General features: G+C 38.8%; 1 protein-coding gene across 24 annotated transcripts in view; it reads right to left on the reverse strand.

The window, feature by feature from the left end:
* The window catches only part of RIMS2 (regulating synaptic membrane exocytosis 2), a 370897-nt gene that overhangs the window by 157934 nt on the left and 193357 nt on the right, over positions 1-19606 (reverse strand). For 16 of the 24 annotated variants that reach the window (XM_081873931.1, XM_081873938.1, XM_081873935.1 and 13 more), the window contains 3 exons: positions 8854-8984; positions 4356-4527; positions 3327-3480 (listed from right to left, as the gene is read on the reverse strand). In XM_081873931.1, the coding sequence (XP_081730057.1) occupies positions 3327-3480; positions 4356-4527; positions 8854-8984 (457 nt within the window). Of the gene's footprint in view, positions 1-560; positions 588-3326; positions 3481-4355; positions 4528-8853; positions 8985-11490; positions 11539-19606 lie in introns of all 24 variants that reach the window. The other 8 variants (XM_081873920.1, XM_081873930.1, XM_081873932.1 and 5 more) reach the window with 2 other exon arrangements.

Below are 19606 nucleotides of genomic sequence, written 5' to 3' on the forward strand. Positions count from 1 at the left end.
TGAATTAAACCTGGTTATGGTATTCCAGTTTTGTTCTAACCAATATAATACAATATCACGTTTCTTGTGAATTCCAAAATACTGAAGTTATTTTTTCGCTTTTACTTCAGCACTTCATTGTCAAAACCTTTTAATATGGGATGGCATTCAACCAGATTTTGCTCAGAGTAGACCCATTGAAATTAATGGATATCAGTAAGTTGGGTCCATTAATTTCAGCAGGTCTGCTCTAAGTAAAACATAGTTGAATATCACTGATGGCTGTCTCACTTCACAAACTGTATACCAGATTCAACAAATCTACTAATATTATTATATACACCTTCACATGGCGACAAAACAAATAAACAGTCCAGAAAAACATTGGTTTTTTTCAGCAAATGCTTATAATACTAAGCAACTAAAATTAGAAATAACGCAAGGGCAAGGGCCTATCTCTGAAAAGCAGAATAAGAAACCCACAGCAGTTGAACTGGTGCACAACAAGCAGCAGAAGCATTTTATCAACAAAATAAATGGTGTATATGAAGCAAGCAATACACACCATGCTCATAATTTACCTGAATTATATGAATAAATGCCTTTATCTGGAAAAAATGTTAAAATGAAGTGATATCAGAAACAAATACACGAGGACTTGACATGCAACAGGCATGTGTATCATCTGGCAACTTAGTTTTGGATAACAGTTTTATGTGGAACAGCTAGTTAAATCTTTACACTACAATCCTATGCATGTTTTTCTTAGATTGAAATCTCACTGTGTTCAATGAGGCTTACACTGCATTAAGTGTATTTAGAACTGCAGCCTAAGAGTGAGTTTGTTTTTTAAATCCATACAAACCAGACTACAATAGTTCCTGCAAACTGAACCACAAATGCTATTCCGGCAACTATTATGATATTATTTTCAACATATTCTAACGAACAATGTAATCCTATCCTCAAGCTACATCACCAAGCAGGGTCAGGGTTAGGACAGCCACAAAATTCCTCATAGTGGAAAACCACAATGATGACAGTTTAAGAGACTTATGCCTCTTATGGAGGACCGTAGCTAGGGGGTGGTGAGGTGGGCCCCCGCCAGGAGCACAGGCGATGGGGGGGCAGTGGTGCAAAATCAGCTACAAAATATGTCTATAAATATAAATATTGATTATTGCCTCATAAGAAATGGTTTTAAATAGGGGGTGAATTGAATGGGGGGGGTTGCAGGAGAGGTGGAAAGAAGAGCTAATTTGTCTGTGGCTAGGGGGCACAATCTGGGCGTTTCTGCCAGGGGCGCAAGATCACCTAGCTACGGTTCTGCTCTTATGACACCAAAAACACATCAAGATCAGTCCTGGGCAAGTCCCCCTGGAGAGGACGTGACAAAGTTGGGATCCTACAACTGAAAGGACTCTACTTCCAATCAATACCTGCCTTATCTCTGAAGGCAGGAGGAACCTAAGAAGGCCCTTGTTGTTTTGAAAGTTTATACTGGAGCAGGCAGGCCTCAAGGTACTCAATCTCAAGACATCTAGCACTTTGAAGTTGAAGTCCAACACCTTGAATCATTCTTAGAAATGAGCTGAAAATCAATGCAGCAGCCTACAGAAATGCTGGTAATGTTTTCCATAGGCCTAGTCCCAACCAGCAATCTATTTAAAGCAACTGAAGTTTTCTAACAGGGCTGTCCCACATGAATTTTATTTGCAATAAGCTCCCCCTGTTACTTTCTGGGAGTCATATAGCTGTCACAGGAATAGGACCCTTAAAAGAACAGAAAGGTTGCAAAGCCTTTAGATATGTTGATTTCAGACTCCATTCCCCAGCTGACATAGTTCATTAAAATCTGTGGACATCTGTCTCTGCTTCTTTGACCATGAGCAGAGAGGGGGCTTCCCCTTTCCCTATTCATCCTACCTATCTTCACAGTTTTGTTTTAACTTTAACAGCCCTTTAACATTCTTTCTGATTTACTGTTCAAATCCTATGTATATGCTGTGCATGTTTTCTCAAAAGTTCCCCAAATTCAATGTGATTTCCTCCCAAATAAGTGTGCATAGGATTGCAGCCTCAAATAACTTATCCGTGCATTACAATACAAATTATAGTCATAAACCTGCGCAGAAACCATTCAAACATGCAAATTAACAAAACATGCCCAAAACACCAATTTCATATAAGAGAAAAAATATGTGGACATATGAAGAAGAAATAATGTATATCATTCTTTTGCTTTGGCCAAAGATCTAGCTAGTTTAGCATTCTGTTTCCAACAGTGGTCAGCTAGATGTTTCGAGGAAACTTACATGCAACATCCCTTCCAACTCTACAATTCTGTGATTTCATATGAAACCCTCCCCAGTTTGTTGCAAGCAACTGCTATTTTGTTGCTGCTGCCTTGTAACATGGGGTTCCATCTCAATACCATGTCTAATACTTTAGCGATTCCAACATTTTGAAACTACCTATCCACTGAGGTGCATCTCATCTCAAAATTATACTTTTAGGAGGAATATGTGCCCTGTTCATCAGGCTTTGGGAGGTGAAGTATAATCTGTCTCAGGTTAGTTTTGTACTGAACTCCTTGAAGTTGCAAGTTTTCTTGTTGTTTTTTAGGGTTTTTTTGGCCTTTTCTACACATGCAACAGAATGATGTAGTCAATGAACTGTAAAGTCCTGAGATGGTAGAATAGAACATATCAAATATGCAGGTGACGGGCACATTTTATTGGTCCCCATGTAAAAAAGGGGGGGGGGACTTGTAAACAGTCAAGAGTAATTTTTGCATAGAACTTTGTTTATATGGGGGCAGATTCAAAAATGTGACTCATACCCCTGCAGTCTGAGGTAGTATAATTCACTGTATCACTTGAGGATTTCACCTCCTCATTCTGCTCAATTTGTGTGTGAGGAAATCACATATAGAAGCAGAAGTCTCATTTAGGAAAGTTGCATTAGAGGTAGATTAACTGTCTGTTTAGTAATCAAATTTCAGCATATCATGATTTGAAGCATTCTATTCTCCTGCAGATGTTTGTGCATGAATCCTCAAATTATATATAATCACCATTATGAAGTGCGTATTAGCTGTTGCAAAGGCTAATGAATGATATACGAAATGCATTATATCAACATTTTTCATACATGATTGTATGGCTATGAGAAGGAAAAGAAACCAGGGGAGGCAAGCATGATGTTTCTTAATATAAGTATGACACTCCATCAATAAAGTTCAGTAAAAATACTGAAATCAACAAAAGATCAATATTTACAGATGCTGTTTTTTCATTGTATTCCACATAGAAATGAATATGCCTTTAATAGAACAGAAAACCTACTTTGCAACCTTCGCGTGGGACTCTCTCCATGAAGCTGTCGGCGTGGCAAATACGGTGAAGGGTGGGGAAGTGGCAATGAGGAGACATCATGTGTCTGAAGTTTGTACCAATGAGGCTCATCATCCAGCAGTGCTGTTTCTAATTCAATTAGAATCTAAAAAGAGAATAAAACATGTCACAGTGCAAAGCACCACTTGCACCATAAATGTTTCATAAAGTCTACATTACGTTGTAGTCACATATTTCCAGCATATCGTGAAAATTTAATGGCCACTTTAGTTTCATAACAAATCTCTGTATTAGAAATCAATACGAGGAACAATGCAGTAAAAATGTGTTTAGGTTAGAAAGAGTAAATGTGACTAAAAGTGCAACCTATCCTCAAATTACCCCAACTAGATGAAGATTACTGATGTTGCCAAAAATTGTATTTATCTAGCTCAAAAACTGAACTTAATTACAAATTGAGCACTATATTCTCAATAAATTATTCTCTGGCTTAGAAAGTAAATTGAGTTTCTGGTTAGATTACTGCAATGCATTATATGTAGAGCTGACTCTGTAGATGGCTTGGGAACTTCAGCTGGTGTAGAATTTGGCAGCCAGATTGCTCACTGGGGCATGATGGTTTGAGCATATTACGCCAATCCTGGCCTGACTGCACTGGCTGCCAATTAGTTTTGGGGCCCAATTCAAAATGCTGGTTTTGACCTATAAAGCCTTAAATGGCTCAAGAACGCAATACCTCAAGAACCGTCCCTCCCCATACAAACCAACCTGGACCCTGCAATCATAATTAAAAACAAGTACATTTTACATTAAATAATATAAAACTACCCATGACAACATAACACAGGACCACAGAACAGAGCAGAAGTTCACAGAAATGCAGAACAGGAGAAGAAATCTCAGTGGCTGTTTATGTCAACAAACCCACAGGGTTACTCTGCCCAAAAAAATTACATTAAATATATTTTTGATTCCCCCCCTCAACAACTCTTAATAGTCTACTTAAAATGCTTTGAATACCTCTCCTAAAAATTCACTTTCTTCCTCACGAACACGTGCTTGGTCCCAAAGAGTAATTTCCAACATTCGTTCTCGAAATTCTCTCCGATGAACTGGAGAATAAATGAATGTTTGGTTCCATTTGGGCTCCAATGTTTTCTTTACTGTTTTTGTTCTTCTTTTGTTCTTATCACTGTAATTGAGAAGTATAGATTAAGTGTTGCTATTCCATTGAATATGTGATTTATAAAACAAATGGCTGCCAGAAGAAGATTACAAAGGCTTGCTTGAGACTTGCCTTCAGAAACTTCTTTGCAAATATATACAGCAAATACAAATGAATGCTCACAAGGCCCCAGTACTTTCTTTATGTAGGCATGTTCCTTATATTGTCTGAAGTAATGCTTTTAGGCTGAAATCCTTTGAGTGTTCAATGGGGCTTACCCCCAGTTAGTGGGTTCTAGCCAAATAAATGAGAGTAAATCCACTGAAATTAATGTACTGGTACCTATGTTAGTCATGCCTATTAATTTCATTGGGACTACTCTGAGTATGACTAACACTTAATGCAACCCAGTGTGCAGGGTAGCCCTCCAGATGTTTTCAGATTCCAAATCCCAGTATGTCCAAACAGCATAGCCAATGGTCAAAGGTGATGGAAGTTGAGTCCAGTAATATTTGGAGGGCAGCACATTGGCTGCCCTAGTGTGCAGGACTGTATATGACTGTGCTGTTAATTTAATACTGCATAGGATTCTAGTGTTAGCTTCATATTTCAGGCACAGGCCAGTATCCAAATAGCTTTTTTACACATATCTAATGACATTATTTTACTTGTTTTTTGAAGCAGCAGACTCAGGTGACATACTAGAAACAATTAACATTCCAGTTCCAAAAATGGTTTGCCATTTGGCACTTGGGAGTGCTTTTTGAGAAATCCAGTGCAAAATCCACTGGAGAAATCCAGGTATGCAAAACTAGTGTGCAGTCCTTTGGATCCAATCCTTGGTCTAGTTGTTTACACAATGAACATGCTCATCTTTATCTCTTTATTTGTAGGCTAATTTTCCACAGAACTGTGCCCAAAGTGGCTTACAACATTATTGCAGAGTAAACTTTCATGCGTAAGTCCAAATAAAATGCAGTTAGTCTTTAAGGAGCCACAGAACACTCCTTTAGTATTATTGTAAGAGATGAACATGGTTCTTCCCTACTGAAATTGCTAATACACCTATGTATAAACTTCTGCTAGGTTTATTTTTAAAACAGCAGCTCAAGACAAGGTTTATTATCACTGGCACAACTTAATCTAAGTTGATAAAAGAACTGGCTCTCTGGATCTTACCCAATGACAGAATCAAACAACTTACTTCAGAGTAGCTCTCTTATTATCACTAAACTCCTTTGGAATATGTGGATTTTTTAATGTAGCCTTAATGACTTTATTTTAGACACTAAAGATTTGTTTACTTTGGAGAATTGAACTAGGTTATATTGGACAAGTTTCTACTGTATAATTTGTTTAGTCAGAACTTCACAGCCTCACCTAATTAAATGCTTGAGTTGTTTATTTGCACTTTATTTCTAGCAGGTTATTTTTCCATATAAAAGAGATTTATTTTTGCCTACTAAGCTTATTCTTCCGGGGGTGGGGGAGGCAGGGGAGAGACTGCTTCACTGTTAGAAGAAAACAAATTCAATAGAACAAGCTACTTTTACTTTTGAACTTGAAAGGAAACACCCAGAGTAATTAAAGGAAAACATCTACACTATTTGCCTTAAAAGAAAAGCAACAACTGTGAAAATTATAAAAAGGAAACATGCAGCACTATAATTTCAAAGTATGTACATTCTTGCACTGTCTTAATAATTAATAATAAACAAACTGCATTTCTTCTATACCAGTGTTTCCCAACCGGTGTTCCGCGGCACACTAGTGTGCCGCGAGACGTTGCCTGGTGTGCCGTGGGAGGGCACACTCATTGAAATTAGAATTAGACTTTTGCCCCCCGCCCGCCTTCAGAAGAGGTCCAGGACCTCTTTGCTCCCCCCTGCCTGCCTTCCCGGGAGAGCGGAGAAACGCAGCGTGTTTCTCCGCTGTCCCGGACAGCTTTTGAAGGCAGGCAGAGGGGAGCAAAGACTTTCGCCCCCCGCCCGCCTTCAGAAGAGGTCCAGGGCCTCTTCTGAAGGCGGGCGGGGGGCAAAGGTCTTTGCTCCCCCGTGCCTGCCTTCCCGGGAGAGCGGAAAGTCTTTGCTCCCCCCCTTCAAAAGCCGTCCGGGACAGAGGAGAAACGTGCTGCGTTTCTACGCTCTCCCGGGAAGGCAGGCAGGGGGAGCAAAGACTTTTGCCCCCCGCCAGCCTTCAGAAGAGGTCCTGGACCTCTTCTGAAGGCGGGCGGGGGGCGAAAGTCTTTGCTCCCCTCTGCCTGCCTTCAAAAGCTGTCCGGGACAGCGGAGAAACACGCTGCGTTTCTCCGCTCTCCCGGGAAGGCAGGCAGGGGGGAGCAAAGACTTTCACCCCCCGCCAGCCTTCAGAAGAGGTCCTGGACCTCTTCTGAAGGCGGGCGGGGGAACAAAAGTCTTTGCTCCCCCCGCCTGCCTTCAAAAGCCGTCCAGGATAGCTGGAAGCGCTTCCCTGCTATCCCGGACTGCTTTTAAAATGCTGGCGGTGGGGAGCAAAGCCTTTCGGCCCCCGCCGGCCTTCCTGGACCTCTTCTGAAGGCCGGAGGGGGGGGGAAGGCTTTGCTCCCCACCGCCAGCATTTAAAAGAGGTCCCTGGAGATTTCCCTATAGGCTTTCTTCTTGCGAAGCAAGCCCATAGGGAAATTCATCTTGCGAAGTGCCTCAAAAAACGGAAAACCCTTTCGTCTTGCGGGTTTTCAGTCTTGCGAGGCATTCGTCTTGCGGGGCACCACTGTATATATAGTCAATATAGGCACAGAGTTAATTTTTTAAACATTTTCTAATGGTGGTGTGCCTCGAGATTTTTTTCATGAAACAAGTGTGCCTTTGCCCAAAAAAGGTTGGGAAACACTGTTCTATACATACATAGTATACGTATATGATACACCTACAGATGGTAAATTGCTTGGAAAAAATGCTTTCTGATAAAGATATAGCAGTGCCTTTTAACTGGCCCACTTTTAAAATATATTTTGGAGGGGGGTTATATGAACACTGACAGCCTACTGCAAACTAGTATCAAAATTACCACAAGATTCAAAAACAAAATGTCATAATTTTGTCTCATGTTTAAAATGCCTAATTTGGATAGTTATAAGAATTCATAGTTGGTTGAAAATTGCATGTTCCGAGAAATATGGATAGTTCTAAAAAACTGAAATCACATGCAAAGCAAAGCAAAGCAGGAAAACATCTAAGTGACACTGTGCTCTTCCATTTTTCCATTTGCACAAACATCTCTGCTTAGCCACTAGAATGATTCTCCCTCTCCTCCCACACTGCATGCTGTTCAAGGGGTCATTCTGACTCTCTCCAGATACAATTTCAGGGCATGTGGGGAGAAGACAGGTGGGGAAAACCCTACTGAACAAGCAGAAGTTCTTACACAGGGCTTTCAGTGGCAGGGCTGGTTAGATTAATCCCTACTACAGTTAATGCAGTTATACAAAGTTATTTTTTTACTGATCACTGACCATAATAAAGAGGTTGATCAACTGATGGTTATATAAATAGGGAATTACTAAGATTTGGCATCTCTCCCCCTCCTGCCACAATTTATTTCTCTTGATCAAGTTTCTCTTGGGCTTTAGCTAAAAGCACTGCCAAATCCAAAGTGTTCCGACTCTTGCAGCGGGTTCAAGGCCAAAGGGACTCCACTTTCTCCCCACTGCTTCAGCTCTGGACCCATAACAAAGATCGTCAAGCATGCCATCTGCTCAAACTTCTTCGATGACTTCAAGGTCAGATAGTAGACATGGTCTTGTGCTTGCTGAAGAAAAACAAGCAGTAGGCCACTTGCATTCATTCTGCCACTCACATTTCTAACTGCACTAGGAGGGCAGTGTGCATCATATTTTTCTGCCACTAAAGACCCTGTAAAATATCTCTGTAACTCTCAACATCCACTCACAAATTCTCATTAAGGGTTATGGAAATATATAAGATTGTTTATTGGGTTAACCAGGATTACTGCAAGCTACCACCACAGTCAACATTCCTTTCTCAAATGTCTGAGAAAAGCATAGTTATTATGACTTAGATAAACAATGGTAATCTGAATAGGCGCATCATTCTGTGTGATATTATTTATCTTTTCCTGCTTAAAAGTTTCAAAATTTATTGACCATCATTAATAAGACCATCATTTTTTTTCCCTGCAAAGAAGCTAACCCTTACAACTTCCTCAGATATTTGATCAGGTGTGCTCCTTGTCTGGGATTTCTTCTCTCACAAAAATACAGTAACTGAGATATTATGATCAATACTAGTTACCAAACATTACTATTTTTTCACAGAAATTTAATTTAAAGTAGTTAAGCCTTTTTTTTCATCCTACCTTCTGTCAGGAAGAAAGTAAATCTTAACATAGGGATTCCTCGGCCTCCCATCTTCCCTTGAAGGAAGATCCTTTGCACCCAATATTGTGACTATCAACTGGTGACCAACCTTGTCATACCACAGTTTTATCTGTAAAGAGACATTATAAATTAGTCAATCTACTTCTTTCATAATACAGTTATCCTTAAAAGCAAATGTAACTTTTAGACTTCCACTGTATCGGTTTTACTATTACAGTATAGGTAACTTCATGGCATTCTAATTTGTAGCCTTAAGGCCCAAAATGATAAATGTGATGAAATTTATTTTGTATGTATAATCTGTTTAGCACTACATTACATATGTAAAAATATGCAAAATTGTTTACTTTTGTTATGTATATGCTGTAGATGTGCATGTGTGGAGCAACAGATATCCTAACATTTTTATATGCAATATGAATTCATGAAAGACTACTTCAGATTTTGATTAGTATATGTAGAAAGACCATGAAATAAAGTTGTGTACACTACAGACCTGTTCACATTACAGTAATTGACCTGTTAAGGCATTTTACATTCAGTTTACAGAAGTCTTCTACATGCAAGTATATAGCAACCAACTTACTACTTCAACTCTGCACTGTACTTAAAGGTAATATGGCATTCACTCAGCCTTTTTTATTTCAATCTTTATAAAACAAATTCATCTCCTAGATTTGGAATAGCTTACAATTCCTGGAAAAAACTAACCAATAGAATGGGGAGATGACAGAACGGAGGTATTTAAGACTGAGGCTATCATCTGGTGATCTATGATTATTATTCTCACATGTCATTTGCCATTTGCTTCGTTTTGATGGAAGCAGGAACTTTCTCCATAGTGCTGAGCTGTGGCCCACACTCTTTGCAAAGAAAGACTGGCCACCTTGTCAGGGCCATGCCATTTCGTATTTACTCAAAACAATGCTAATTCATTTAGATATACCTTTAAATGTAGCAATAATTTTAGGAAGTTATAACCGACTAAGAGTGTTTACATTTGTAGAAAATCAAGAAAATGCTATATTGGTTTCTTGATTTCTATTTCAATGCAGATAGGATATCCATACTGCTGAGATGTAGTCTGATTTGAACGATATTGTCAATGCTGGCTAGATAATATACAGAAGGGAGAAATCTAATGATGTCCACCCAATTGAGCAAAAGACTTTGCATTACACAATGGGACTTCCTCTCCTTGCTAACAAAATCTGCTTCAGGGTTTGTCTCAATTCTCTGGATTAGATTTTTTAGGTGAGGGGTGCAGTTGGAGGAAAGGGAGGGGAAGTGCCATTGAGCAAGTGGAAATCTATTCATGCAACACTAGATATCACCCATTATTTTTGAAGATTCTTTTCCTTCGATTGGGATTTTAGTTAGGGAGCAGGAGCTTGCAGGAGCTGAACTGGAACAGTTGTCTGAATACATCTTGATTAAGATACATCTTAGCATTCCCCCATACTGTCCACCCAGCACAAATTAACAAAAATTCTGTTATGAAAATGTTTGCAAAAACATGCCCTTATTTTTATTCTGAAATAATAATTTTGCATTTTAGTGACATAATAAATTCTGAGAATGTTATGAGGCTTAATGCTAGCCATAGAATTGAGAACGCATTAGGATTTGCATGTAGACTTGACTCTCTGTCTCCCATTAAGTTCTCTGTGGCCTGTTTCATGTGGTTATCTTTTAAAATAATAAGTGCTTTCCTTTCTAAACAATAACAAAAACTATAATTCATGTAACTCTGAACGTTCAATTTTTATATTTTCTTAAACAGTGAAAGAGCATGAAAAGAATAAGCTTATACAGCATTTATACAAATGATGAGCATTTCCACAAAAATATTTTATAACAAAAGCAGGTAATGTTCTCTATACAAAAAATATAAATAAAATGGTAAGCATGCAGCAAAGCAAGATAAGCATTATGACATTCTTACAACCTACAGTTGGGTTGATCTACAGTACCTTAAGGGATTCCTAATGAAAAAAGGCAAACAACTTGTACCCAAATAAGATCAGAATATAATCATCCCTAGTAGTAATGGGAAATTATTTTGTAATCATTATTGTTTTTAATATTTCAACTAATGTGTCAAAATGCAAGCAAGGTACACATTCCTTAGACAAGGTACAAATTTATTTGCCCGTCTTCTGCTCAGGGAACTACTGTCATTTGGAAAATGCAAAAAAGGAAATTTTGTAATGAAAATGTGTGATTTAAAGAGACACCAACCTTGATACAATGAGGCCAAACATCCAAAGCATAAGATCAACTAATTCTAGTTCAAGGTATGTAATTTATGCAACACACAGTTATTATCATTGCTGAAATCTGTGCTTGTTTAATTAGATATAGAAAAAAGTAAAACTAAAAACTAGTTGTCTCTTTAAATTTTAGTTTAGTACAGTATTCTAATCACCATGCAGTTTCAAGCTGCTCACAAGACAATATGAAATTTGTTAATATGGTTTGAAGCAACACATTAAAATTAAAATGGGAAAATGGATCAAACTGTGACATTTCCCTACTATGCATTTTCCAAGTCAAACAAAACGTAGGAGAGGGGAACACAACTTTAGTTTCTGTCAGGCAGATGAAGCCTTTACCTGAACCCTAGGAACAAAAGGCGCTGTTCTTCTACTAAGGCTTTGGCTCTGGTAAGCAAAATTAAAGAAAAAGCAATAAAACAAAACCAAAAAGACAACACGCTGGAAACTAAAAGACCAAAAGTAAAACAAGGACACACAACTTTAATAAAACACTGCTTTACACCACAAACATGTTTATCTAATGAGAACTGTTAAATATGCAGTGCATAAATTAAATCTGCAATTGCATTATTAAAAAACTAAAATTCATGTATGTTCCTCCACCAATCATACTTTCAACTGAATAAGAAATAACACAACCTGTTTCACATAGTGAGTGGCTTGCGTTAAAAGCTGTCTTATTTAGAAGAGGGAGATATTTGTCTGTGTGCAATGTTGGTTATAATAAGTTAAGACAGTGGTGGGAACCTGTGTTCCCTCCAGATGTTGTTGGACTCTCATCAGCCACTGGCAGCATAGCTAGCAGTCAGGGATACAACAACATCTGGTGGATCACAGGTTCCCCACCATTAACTTAAGGTATAAAAAACTAAGGTTACAATCCTATACACACTCATCTGGGAGTAATTCCCATTGGACCAATGGGACTTAGTTCTGAGTAGACATGTTCAGGATCGCACTATAAGAAAAACTGAGTGGAATTCAACATGCCACAATTACAAACATTCCACCTGCCCCAGCATATCTGCTTGCCAGACATAATGACCCCCTCTCCTCCCCGATGCTGTTCTCGGGGTTATCTCAACCCCCCCAAGGCAATTTGAGGGGCCACAGGAGGGCGGAATGAGGGGAAGCCCTCTTACACAAGTAGAAGCTCTTGCACAGGACTCATTAGATGAATCCGCCCATAATAACCAGTATAAAATGATGTATCAGAGACATAGATGCAATTCATTAGCAGATCTAAGACCATATATTTCATCATTTCTCATCAACGTTTTTCTTTATGGTTTCAGTCAATGGTAATGTGGGGGGGACTGTGTTTGTTGTAAGCACTTAGCATTTCTAAAATAAAGCTATAATACTCCAAGCTTATCATAATTAGGGGCAAAGCACAGCTAATGTTAAGATTTTCAATGTCTGAAGAAGTAACATAAGACTACTCCTGAGATTATACAGAATGCATTTTCTCTAGCACTGAGCAACCACAGATTGCATGGATTTCAAAACCAGGGTTTCCCTGCATCTTGAGCTTGAAAATAAACCAATGCTAAAGTGGAAAGTGGCAATATAGATATCTGATTGAAAAGAAAATCATACAATAGTGGTAAATATAGCTGTGAATATATACTCTTCGAAAATATGCTGCATTTCATAGGAGAGAGCATAACAATATTTAAATTTTCTTTTAAAATAAAGTTTACAAGTTGAGTAAGCATTGTGGGGACAAACAGAAAAGCAAGCACTGTTGGGGTGCTTCCAGGCGAGTTTACAGCAGAATCAGTGCTACTCATGCACACTTTTTTGCACCATCCACACAACATTATCATGCTCGAAATGCCAGTCTGTACTTTTTATTGGTTAAATCCAGATTTACCCATCTGATACAAAATCTAATGACTAAAAACAACCTGTTATACACCCACAGTCATTGCTGGTATAGCTAGCCCATTTTTAATGGGCAGTTTGTCACCTGTGTGGCAATGTTCTGGTGTGTGACCTCTAACACCACATCCTTACTTTCATTTGCTTCTCTTCTGAGCAACAGCTGGCCATTTTGTTTACAGTTGACCAAAGGATACCAGGAGCATGTGAGCCTCAATGTGTTATGTCAAAAGAATGGACCCCTCTGCTGTCGTAGCAGTTTCCCCACTTCCCATCCACAGCGTTGGGAGGCAGCCAAGCCAATATTTAGCTGCTCAACCACAAGTGGGGACAGTGTGGGTCAATGGTTGCATGTTTCACAGGCAAAATTACCCTAGCATCTCCCGGTAAAATGTTGTGGGTCAGTACAGCTGGGAAATGTTTTATTTTACTTAAAGCATTTCTATTTTGCTCTTCAATTTCCAAAATTCCTAGAATGTCCTATAATAAAAGTGTAAAAAGCAATACAAAGTGCATATATTATGGGGAATAGAATGTAAGCTGGGTGGTTAATGTGAAGAATCAGCAATTATGCTCATTCACTGGGTCCCTGAAGAGTGTGCAGATAATCTGTCTGCAAGGAGAAAATTCCACACATTTCCAAGTCAATGTGCACCTATCAACTGGCTCATAGTGGTTCTGGTCCTTGCACTCCAAGGAAGGGCTTCTTTCGGAGCAGCCTGTGACTTGTTGCCTTTTTCATGGTAAGCATCCTTATTCCCAAAATAATATCAGGACTGTACTTCTAACTCAATCAAATGCTTCTTAATTCATCTCCTTTTGCCCTCTGCCTGACCAGAAAAACTGGTTTCAATTTAAGCTTCTTTCTTGGATGCAGATGATGATGGTTACTATTTAAATTTGTATACCGCACTTTATCTGAAGATCACATGGCAGTTCACAACACTCAAGATACATTGCAGATCTCACTAATAAAGGTTGCTTTGCTACACTTGCTAATTAGTTGTCCTTCAAAATGTGCTATATCAACATCAAAAAGAAGAACCAGCTTATATTGAGTATATTTGAGGAATGTTAGTCTATTTACATAGCCTGTGTGTATGGATAAACCCCAAAGTAATTTAGTTGTACCAACAGAGAAACAAACATGCTTTGAAATGGTTTAAAGTTTCATTACAGTCAAGAGTGCATAAATGTTGTGAAGTAAATAATAAAATACATGACCATATGGATTTTAAATTTAGTTGTAAAATGCATACGCTGGTAAATAAACTGTACAAAAGTATTCTGAATAGGATTAGCTCTAGTCCTAATCAGAGCCCCATCTGAATTCTTTTTGACTTCATGATAAGGCAAATATTTTTCATAACTATTGCTTATGCTAGCAAACCAACAATACATTTCTGTCCGTTTCTTGGAGATCAGTACATTGCTAGTAGCTCTTCTGACATTACAGAGCAGTTATATAATTTTAAATCATTATGAATATTTTCTTCTTTACTGATTGTTTTTCCTCACACTTCTGCAAAGATTCAAAATGAGCCAATGCATCCAATAAATAAATAAATATGTAAGAATAAGTATTTGAATCTAATCAACTAATTAAACAATATAATCCCTTCAAACCACAATAATCATCACCACAACACCAGCATCTCGAGATTAATTCTGGTCACTGAAAGTTTGCCTTTTGAAAAATGTCAGGAAGAAATTCCACAATTACGGACAGGATCTCACACAATAGTACAGAACTGGCTTAGTTTTAGGAGGTTATGACAGTAGAACAGAACGCAGAATTGCTCTATTAAGGGTGTATATAGCTGAAGCAATGTCAGCTTTTAAAAACAAAACCAGAGGTGTACATTTCTTCCAGGAGACTACAGTAATGACCGCTCCCCACTTAAAACGGGGGGCGCCTTTTGCGTGGACGCGTGCAGCCCTGGATCTGGAGTGGCCCCATCAGCATAGGCTTTGCCTTCCCTCAGGTGGGATACCTGGAGGTCCCCGCCTACCCCAGCGAGTTGTCCAATCCCACCTGGGGGAAGTGTTGCCAGGGAAACCAGGCCAGGTAAGGGGAGGGATTACCTGCCCACACAATAGAGGGTGGATTTCCAGATAAGCACTTCACAGTTAGGAAGTCATCACATACTGTGTTCACTACAATTTCTGAACAGTTTTAAAAGTCAGTGCCAAGTGGAACAACAGTCTAATCCCCAAGGTTACAGAAAGCTGCCTTATCAGACTAAATTAGTGAAAAGACCCTTTGCCAATATTGTAGTTTCAAGTATCATGAGATATCCAAGAGTATGCAAAGCAATAATACAAGCCCAGATAATAAGAAATCAAAATATGAGTATTTCTGTCATTCCTGTGTTTCTGGCTTTAGTTTCTATTAAGCTTATCTACATTAACACACACACACCCCGGCCACCCCTTATTCCTCAGATTTTTTATGGCTGCCAATGGGTGACAAAGTTGTTTTCACCACTTTTTATGTCAGTCATTATAGATGAACAGCATATGTGTCAAAGAACCACTTGGAGCTAAAAGATTGTCTATCCACCATCTGTGTTTTCAGGTTGAGCCTTCATAACAGAATTGCTCCACACGTGTTGGTAATTTAACTGTTACAGTTATTTAAAACTTTGTTTATACATCTCCCTTGCAAGGTTCTTAATGATGGCCTACAGCAAGTTTTTGCCTGAACCACAAGGAAGGAAGAGGGAATCCAGTGACTCACTTGTACTCAAGGGAACAGTGCACAGTTCATTTGTGGTTCCTGAATACAACTGCAGCATATGGGTCAGATGAAAAAGAATGCAGAGTTGTGAGTCATCTAAATATTGACTCCACTTCCATATTATGCAAGATTTCCCCAGCTGAACAGTAGGATGAGCAAGATGGACTCCTGCAGTACTTCATACGGCAAATTCCTCTGAAGAGATGAGCAACCACCCCCTGCAACCTTTTGAGACATTTCTGCTAGGGCCGACTCGAACTAATCATTTAATGAAAACCACTTGGCAGGTCTCAACATCAAGATGTTGATATTTCAATATCAACACTGTTAAAAGGTATCAAAAAGTCCAAGTGGACAACATCAACATCAGGGCAAAAATCCTAGACCAAGGCCACAACTAATTTCAGTCTGCGGTGCACCCAAACCTACTGCAGAAGACAAACCAACAGTATCAGTAAGGCCACTTCCCCAGAATAAAAACTGATTCCAATAGGTTTTATTCAGTGTAAGCTAGAGGTGTGCCAAAGGAACTTTAGAATATTCTTTGGTATAGAACAGGGACTTGGGAGGAATGAAAGGTTTTACAAAACTGCTCTCAATGCATTTTTTTGCTACCCCTGTTGCCTGTTCATATGGTCCTAACAGCAGAGGTTACTCTTTCCATTGTTGGATCCTGGCAGAAGTTATATTTTGCTCCGCTGGGTGTTGTTTTATTCAATATTTCTGTCCTAAGACATCAGAATGAGGGTAGGAATCACTACCTTCTGTTCCTGCACTCACTCTGATTTGGCTTCATGATGATGCCATGCAGAATCTGGACTTGCTCTGAAATGTTGTAGATTCCATATAAAACTCAGTAAAGTTAATGATTTTTCAGCTCATTTAAAATAGATATTGCAGAAAAAAATCCTCCTGGATTTTTAACTTTCTTCTTGAAAGGGCTAGTCTTTATAAAACATAGGGCATGATCAGCCAAAACTAAGTATTGGAAGTATTATGCATTTGTTTCAATTTCTCCTGATGAAATAAATAGGTCTTAGAAGTGTTTAAATAAAGCTGGTTGGAACATACACTTTTTATCTTTCCAAAAATATATTCTGTCAGGTGGATTATAGTGAATTAAAGACAATTTGTGGGACACACATGCTAAGAGAAACTTAAAAACACACATCAAGTTTGGTCTCTAGTGACCAAATTAATGGCTGTTTGAAGAAAAAGTGTTAGGGACACCTGAAAATCAGCACACTGCCTAATGGGTGGGATACTTTCACTACGAAATGCTCTTGCACTGGCAGCCCAAAAGATATGACAACATAACAAATTAACGTTGGCTGTAGTGACAGATGGTACTACAGCTAGTGGAACCCCTGTAAAGGGTGGGGAACTTTTTCAACCCAGCAGGCCAAGATTCTATCACCACAAGCCCCACAGGCCAAGTCTGCCAGGAGTGCATGGCCATCCACCTGTCCATTACCTGACATCATAAACACGTCAGGTGACAAAAATGCTACTGAAACAGCTTAGAAATGCTGTGCAGGCCACACCTTTACCTGACTCACACCTGATGTCATACAGTATAACATAACAGGGCAGATGGGTATGGCTGGGGGGAAGAGAGAATGGCCGCAAAATCTCAGTGGAATTGGGGGCATGATGGGGGAATAGCAAAGTTTAGTCCAGATACTATGCTCAGGTGAAGGTCTGGTGCAAGTCCCAGCAATGACAGGATGTTATACCTGCAGAAAAGGTGATACAAAACACTCACACTAAAGTCAGTGTGAAGGCCCAGATGAATCTCCTACCTCCTCTCCCACTGTCCTCAAAGTCACAATGGGGAAATAGGATTTTAAGTGAATCAGCAGTAAGTCATGGCACACCAGCTGATCACCCCCCAACTAGGGAACACAGTACACATATCAAGAAGCATGGACTAGTGTTATATTAAATTTTCCATGTTTAGAAAATTATAAGCACAGAAGGGAAAACCTAGTGATGGAACACATTGTACAAAAATGGGATCACTTTAACAAGAAGTCAGCAGCCAGACAAAACATATATTGTAGATGAATCACGCTTATAGTTAACAGGTACTAAACATATCGAAATAATTTAGAGATAAACGCCAACAAGGAATCTCAGCCCTACTTTTTGCAAACAGTACTGAAAAGACAAGGCACCCAACACTGATAAGCAAGAGAAGGAGGATCACAAGTGAGAGAAACTATGCAAAACAGCATGACTTCTACACACCCTTCATCCATTATTTTCCTTGCGAAAAAACACATGAGTGTGTGCACTCAAATACCCATAACTCACCCATTTTGGGAATTGAAATACAACTATCCTTCAAAATCTGAACTTTTCCAAAATTTGTATTGTACTTCTCTAGCCAACATGTACAAAAACATATATGTTAGGTAAAGGTGTGCAGAACATGGATACATTAGTTAAAATAATCAAAAATGCATTATTTGGGGGGAAGTTCCTTTAAAAATCTATTTATTAGCCAAAACTGCATAAAAAATGTGTGTACAGGAGAAAATCACACTAAGATGCTGCCAAATTTTCATGAGGGTTTTAAAAAATCAATGATAACAAATTGCTGCAGAGAGACTTGAATTTAAGACTGAAAAATGAGAAACCAAGAGAAACAAACATTTGCAGATTTGTCTACCCCAGGGGATAAAAATGGATGTGAACAACAGTCTACTGTTTCCTAATGTAGGGTGAGTAAGTGCAGCTTCTCCCTCCAGAGAATTAGGTATTGTTCAAGTTTTTACCATCTGATTCCTATGTCTATTGAGGACTACAATCCATCATGTCAGACCAAAGGGAAAAGTAAGCTATGCTACTACAAGCTAGTTCCAAGAGAATCAGAGTCCTTGTTCTCGTTCTGTCACAGTAAAACTCTAGTGGTTTCAATATAAGCAATGTGGGAAAACACATGGAAAATTATTACTATTTTTATTATTGAACAAGAAAATCTCAGTCCCTGCCAAAGTTTCCCATTCTGCAGCAAATCCCAATGTTCTTTGTCAGAACAAGTTCCCGGTGGACTGCACATCCTGCTGCCAAAGAAATTGCCTTCCAATTTCCCTATATTTTGTGTATTCTCTTGACATAAATACATTCTGTATTCATTCTCTACCTACTACCACTTAAACATCAGCTCTTCCGAAATTGCTGATCATCATGCTCACACTTTTCAAACTAATATCACTCATTAATATTATGAATTGTTTTACTGGAAGCACTGGTGTAGATTTCAAATGTCACACACTTTTGAAAATCATTTTCGCGCTTCTGAGGAAAAAGAATAGGTTCACAATCGCCAAAATGCTTTGTTCTCTGTGTGAAATCTTGTGCCACAGTGATAATTAGTAGAATGAATATGATCAAGAACTAGTGGAGAGATTCTCAGACTAGCTCAGGAAAGGGCTGCGGAAAGTTGTGCTTCAGTTCTTTCAAATTATTGAAGACATGAATAATTTTTCAGGCCCTTACATAGGACTCTACATTTTCCTTGAATATGTTTTATAGAATCTGTTGTGAATAGCTGTAGCCAACTGTGCACATTCATGATTTACATATGGAAATAAAAAATATAATTCTACAAACAGAAAATATTAGATATAAATATCCTGAATACAGGAGGAGATTGTAATTACAGGCAACTCCGATTTTGCATATATTTGATGCATGCACAACTGTGCACCATGTTCAGCACCAGAAGAGGGTGGAACAGGGCCAGGAACAAAACAGGGTGGGGTGGCCTTGCGCATGCTCCACCAATGCACACAATGACTTGGAACATAACCCCCGCGTAAA

This window comes from Podarcis erhardii (assembly GCF_964252035.2).
Source record: "Podarcis erhardii genome assembly, chromosome: 8".
Taxonomy (NCBI): Eukaryota; Metazoa; Chordata; class Lepidosauria; order Squamata; family Lacertidae; genus Podarcis; species Podarcis erhardii.